At 39.5% G+C, this 6,000-nt stretch overlaps 1 protein-coding gene across 1 annotated transcript; it reads left to right on the forward strand.

Moving 5' to 3' along the window:
- Positions 1-4,093: 4,093 nt before the first annotated feature.
- On the forward strand, positions 4,094-5,242 carry LOC133716537 (protein FAR1-RELATED SEQUENCE 5-like). The gene has a single exon (XM_062143239.1). It carries the CDS (start codon positions 4,094-4,096, stop codon positions 5,240-5,242), a length of 1,149 nt encoding a protein of 382 aa, XP_061999223.1.
- Positions 5,243-6,000: the final 758 nt, after the last annotated feature.

Consider the following 6,000-nt stretch of genomic DNA (forward strand, 5'->3'; position numbering starts at 1 on the left):
AAATGACTTGGTTCCGCAGCCACCATTGAGTAGCTGACGATGTTTGACGATGCTCGGCTGGCGTCTGGCGATGAAGAATAAGGGAATTTCAATGTCCTTTTAATTTGTAGGTAGGTGAAAGAAAGTGTTATCTTAAACAAAGACTTGAAGGTTAACGTTAACATAGAGGGATCCCCACATGACCAATGATGCGGATCAGTGATCCACAACAACTCAAAGCCTCAATGGACTCGCCCACACTAGACAACTGGAGAAGAAGTTAATGCACTGGGCGGCTGCTAATTACATATACATTTTTATGCATGATCAAAGACCCAAAAATGAGCAACACAATGCTTTAAATAGAGAAGAAAACCTAGACTTCATAAGGAAACAAACGTAAACGTTAAAACATTAAGTTTAGTCAATGATCAAAGGAGAAGTAATGAAATAATATCATTTGATAACCAACAGTAGAAACATGTTGTATCCTTGTTTTTATCGTATTACTGACGAAGGACTGGAGAGAATTTAAAATCATTTGGTTCTGCTGATCAGGTCAAAGGGGAAGTATTCAATTAATAGGAATTCGACAGAGAGTTTTTGGTTCCAGAAGTCGGTACTAACTTAAACGAAGTCATTTAAGTCTTCACCAACATGTGTCTGTTGATTTTTCTCCTCCAGTAGGTTGTTCGTAGAAATAACAGAGGTGACCATAACCAAGTTATTGACAAGGAGATTGACCCAAATCTATTCGGACGCCATGATCTTACATCTCCATCATTCTCGGATTTACTGTACTTCGAAGTTCGAACAGTTTGAAATAGAGAAACTCATAGCAAGCGCGCCATCACACCTATTCATTCAAGCATCAGATTATTAAAACCATCAATGTGTGTGTTTCTTTCAAAATGAAATTTTAGACTATTGTCAAATGGAGAGTACAAAGTTGATGCAAAACTATATCCCAAAAGAATCATAACAAAAAAAAAAAAAAAAAAAAAAAAGACCGGATATATGAAAAAGACATTGGAATTAAGCTTAAGAACATAAGTAGTTGCAAAACCATGGAACAAGGCATTGCGGATAGCAACTATGCAATGAGAAAAAATCCAGCTATACGAAATATTACGCAGTTTCAGTGCAAAAATGAATGATAATCAATCAAACGCAAAAACTTGGAAGTCCCCCACCCTATGTAACCTCGAGGTCGACCAAGAGTCCCAGAACATGGACATTTTAGCAAATGATCTTTTACTGACTGAAACCATAAACTCAAGAACCAAATAAATCCTAGAGCTCCAAGCCATCAACAACCCATAACAGAGCCCAAGTCGGACCACCGACTAGAACTAGATCCCAAATTTGGATCCAAGGGCGACCTGGATCCTTGAATAGGCAAAATAAATCAGCAACGGTGACAAAACCCTTGAAGGCATGGTACAGTAACGCACCACAACATGTGGTTAATCGGATATGGCCTTCCCACAGTCCTAGCAAGAGTAAGAGAGACGAATAAAATTTTGGGATCTTGACCATTTACCCAATTTGAGCCCAATAAATGCCCACTTACTCCTCTAAAAGATTTGTGTGCCCACTTATCCAATTTAAATGTAAAAAATACAAGTTTGCCCTTTGAATAATTAAAAAATTATTGAAGACCTCGCCGGAATCCGGTCACCGGTCTCCAGACTCCGATAACCGGCAGCGGGAATCCGGTAATCGGCCGCTGGAGGTTTCCAAAGAGGTCGCCGGAGACTTTTATTTACCCCCAATAAATTTTTATAAAGTTGATTGGGGGGCAATAAAATGTTTATTGGGTATTATTAGGGGGCAATAAAATAGGACGCCGGACTCCGGTCACAAAGAGGTCGCTAAAGACTTTTTTTAACCCCCAATAAATTTTTATTGGGGGCAATAAAAAGTTTATTAGGGGACAATAAAGTTTATTGGGAGACAATAAAAAGTTTATTAAGTATTATTGGGGGTAATAAACAGTTTATTGGGGGGCAATAAAACAGGACATCGGTCGCCGAATTCCGGCCGGCGGTGATCGGATTCCGACAGCATGTGACCGGAGTCCCGCGGCCGGTGACCGTAGTCCGGTGAAGTCTCTCTCTCTAAGTGACAAAGGGAGAGAGGGCAAAAATAAATAAAAATTGATAAAAAAATAACTTATTGGGTATTAGGGCAAAAAATATGTAATTTGTTGGGTAAGTGGGCAATCTTATAAGATGTTTGGGTAAATGGGGTTAGTGTAGCTTAAATTTGGGTAAATGGACATTTTCCCTAAAATTTTTGTTATTATAATTTTTTGTACGGGCAATTTACCAAAAAGGTAAAATGTCCGAGCCCAATACCCATATGCGCAGAGAAACACCAATTAATGCTCATGCAGTCTCTTTAAATTTTGGATTAATATAAAATAAACATTAAAGTTGATGTTTATTACAAAATTGCCACCGTATCTTTTAAATTAATTTTAATTACAAAATTGCCACCATATTTACTATAAAAGCTAGAAATGTTTAATTTTTTACTCATATCATGCTCATCACCCAAATCTAACTAAAACATTATATAATATTATTATCTAACAGTAATATTTGCAACCTTATTATTTTGTAGTAGCATTTTCAATGTTATACTTGATTAACATCCTACACCACAAAAACACCTTCAACTTTAATAACAAGTTATGAGATTGATTTTGTAGTACAGCACAAAATATTCTTGGTCTTCATCGCTCTTCCTGACCTTGAGTTTTATGCTCTTGTGTTATCTATAGTTTATGTCTTTACATTACGGATCTTTCTCTTGGTAGTCATTGTGTCAAATTGCAAGTAATGAACAAATGATTAACATGTCAGCTATTATGGTTATATAGTAAAAATGACTATATGCAGTATTTGTTGGTGGTTTGGTGCAACTTACTTCATATATCTAATAATTAAGGAATAAATGCATAAATGAGGCAAGTCACATGTATGGATAGAGAAAAGAACTACTAAATCCATTGAATATATGAAGCTCATATCAAACATTTAATTAAACTCATTAGTATACATTGAATAATCACTATTATGTGTCGGTAGGTGTTGATTGCTAGTGACAGTCATTTGAATTTGGTAATTGCCACTGAGGGTTAGTAGAATTTGGGTCACCGTTAAACTCATTAGTATACATTGGATGATCACTGTTAAGTGCAAGTAGGAACTGATTGCTACGGAGGGTCAGTAGAATCTGGTAAGTGCTACTGAGGGTCAGTAAAATCTGGTAACTACTACTGAGAGTCAGTAGAATTTGGTAATTGGGATCCATATCCCCACCAACAACAATAGTTAAGGTAGCACCAGTAGATACAAATGTAAAGATATAGTTTCTCAAGCACAGGACTTGGATAACGTGCCTACGAATTCTCTACTCAGGGTTAGTGAAAACTGGAGTAATTCTTGTTCATTGTGAGTAAAATTTGGATAACTACTAACTATAAGTGATAATTGAATAAAGCATCATTGCTACTAACTATCAGTAGTATGACATGTTTCCTACTAACGTCAGTAGGAAATTGTGGAATTGCTACTGAGAGTTTCAGGAAATTGGGTAAATATTATTAAGGGTCATAATAGAATTGTCAGGGGTTTAGTATGAAAATGAATAATTGCTATTGAGAATCAAGGGAAAGACTTCGGTGCGTTAATGCACCCATGCGTGATCTACGTGGCAAACAATTACTGGTACGCTTGGATAGTAGGCCCTGCAGGTGCAACTGGTTACCTGAAGATCCGGTCATCTGACCGTTTGGAGCATTTGAAATTCGAAACCAAGGTGACCGTTTCGCCCATCTCTCTCTGTTCTATCTCTTCCCCATCTCTCTCTGTTCTCTCTTCCCCATCTCTCTCTATTCTCTCTCTTCCCCATCTCTCTCTGGCTCGATTTCTCTGTCTCCCCTCATTTATCCTCATTTATCTGAGACTGAAGCATCGAATCGATGGACAACACAACAAAGGGTTGCAACAAGTAAGGGACTCGAGCTGATGAAACACGAACTGATGATGAAGTGTTCAACGATGTCCCAGACTACAGAAGATTGAAGGTTGAAGACGTGAAGGCTATGACGTTTAAGACAGTAGAGGACGCGGAGAGGTTCTATTATGCATATTCCTTGGCACTTGGCTTTGGATTTAGGAAGGATACCAAAGGAGAGGCTGAAGGTACGATCCGGAGGAGACAATGGCTTTGCAACAAGCAAGGGACTCGAGCTAAAAAGTGGTTCGTACTGGACGGAAGGGGTCGTACTCCTCGGAAAATTACAAGGGTAAATTGCAAGGCTAAGTTCAGGGTCAATTACAACGAGCTTGTAGGAGCTTATGTGGTGAAAGCCTTTGTTCTAGAGCATTCTCACGAGTTAGCAACAGGAAACCAGATTGCCTTCATTCGTTCGCATCGAAATGTCGGCAAATCAGACTTGGCCCGTGCAAATACAATGTCTAAAGTGTCAATCAGACCTTGCCATGCGTATGAGTACATGGTGGAGCAGGCGGGGGGATATAAGACAGTGGGATTTACTGAGAAGGACCTATACAACAAGCTTGACCAACAACGGCGCACCACTTCCTTTGAGAGTGACACCGAAGGCGCACTTGCCTACATGAACGCTCTGGCAGCACAAGACCCATACTTCTACTGCAGGTTCAATGTAGATATAGAAGACAGGTTAGCAAACATGTTTTGGCGAGATGGGTATGCATTTGTTGATTTTATGTGTTACGGGGATGTGCTGATCTTTGATAGCACATACAAAACCAATGTTTACAAAAAGCCATTGGTTTTGTTTGTTGGGTCAAACAATCATCGGGGAAGTATTTTGTTTGGTGCTGCTCTTCTTGTCGATGAAACGGTGGAGACATACACTTGGCTGTTGCGTTCGTTTTTGGATGCAATGAATGGGAAGATGCCAATAGCTGTACTCACAGATGGAGATGAGGCCATGCGTAGTGCAATTGAAGACGTGATGCCACAAGCAAAGCACCGTCTTTGTGCTTGGCACCTTTCCAGAAATGCCAACACTAATTTGAAGTGCGACGAAAAGTTGAAAGCTTTTAACAGGTGCATGAGAAAATTCCAAACTGTGGAGCAGTTTGAAGTAATGTGGCACGACATGGTGGAGAAATTCGATCTCCACAACAGTTTCTGGATCAACATGATGTATGAGACAAGTGGGCTCAAGCATTTTTCAGGAACCATTTTATGGCTGGCATGAGAAGCACGCAGAGGTGTGAGGGCATGAATAGGTTCATCAAAGACTCTATTGGGAGCGGCATGAAACTAGTCGAAGTCGTTCCGAGGATGGACCGAGCACTCATGAGATTGAGAAACAATCAAGTAAGGGATGACTTTAACACTATGAACTCAACCCCTGTTCTCGAAACTCACCTAAAAGACTTGGAGAATCATGCAGCTTCTATATACACATACGATGTGTTTAAGTGGGTTAGGAAGGAGATCAGGAAGGAGAGTCAAGCCACACTATGACAGGGACCAGAGTACTTTGAAGATGGGCACCGTGTTTACACAATGTCAGCTTACAAGCGGCCTGATTTTGAGCACAAGGTAGTTTACTACCATGGGAAAAACACTGAAAGTACAACAGACCCGATCATGGTATGTTCTTGTAACATGTTTCAGTATAGGGGAGTCTCATGTCGTCACATGTTCACAGTGATGAAACACGAACACATCAATGAGATTCCAAAGTCACTGATTGTGAAGAGATGGTCGAAGTCTGCTAGAGATGTGTGTTCAATCAAATATCCGGAACAAGATATTTCCAAAGAAGCCCTGGAAGTTAGTAGGTGCAAATGAATAAAAAGGCTAAATAAATAAATAGGCTCAAAGTGGCAATCTAGTGGTAAATATTTTTGGGCATGCACATGCTTCTTTGGCCATGGTGGTATTAACCTAAAATTACTCAATCCTTTCTATCCCGTCATAAGCTAAAAGTAGCCTCGAGAGGTCTCA

The sequence above is a fragment of the Rosa rugosa genome, chromosome 6 (assembly GCF_958449725.1).
Source record: "Rosa rugosa chromosome 6, drRosRugo1.1, whole genome shotgun sequence".
Lineage (NCBI taxonomy): Eukaryota > Viridiplantae > Streptophyta > Magnoliopsida > Rosales > Rosaceae > Rosa > Rosa rugosa.

Excerpts from the sequence above, each read along its gene's own strand:
- LOC133716537 (XM_062143239.1), top strand. The coding sequence starts at position 4,094 with ATGACGTTTAAGACAGTAGAGGACGCGGAGAGGTTCTATTATGCATAT.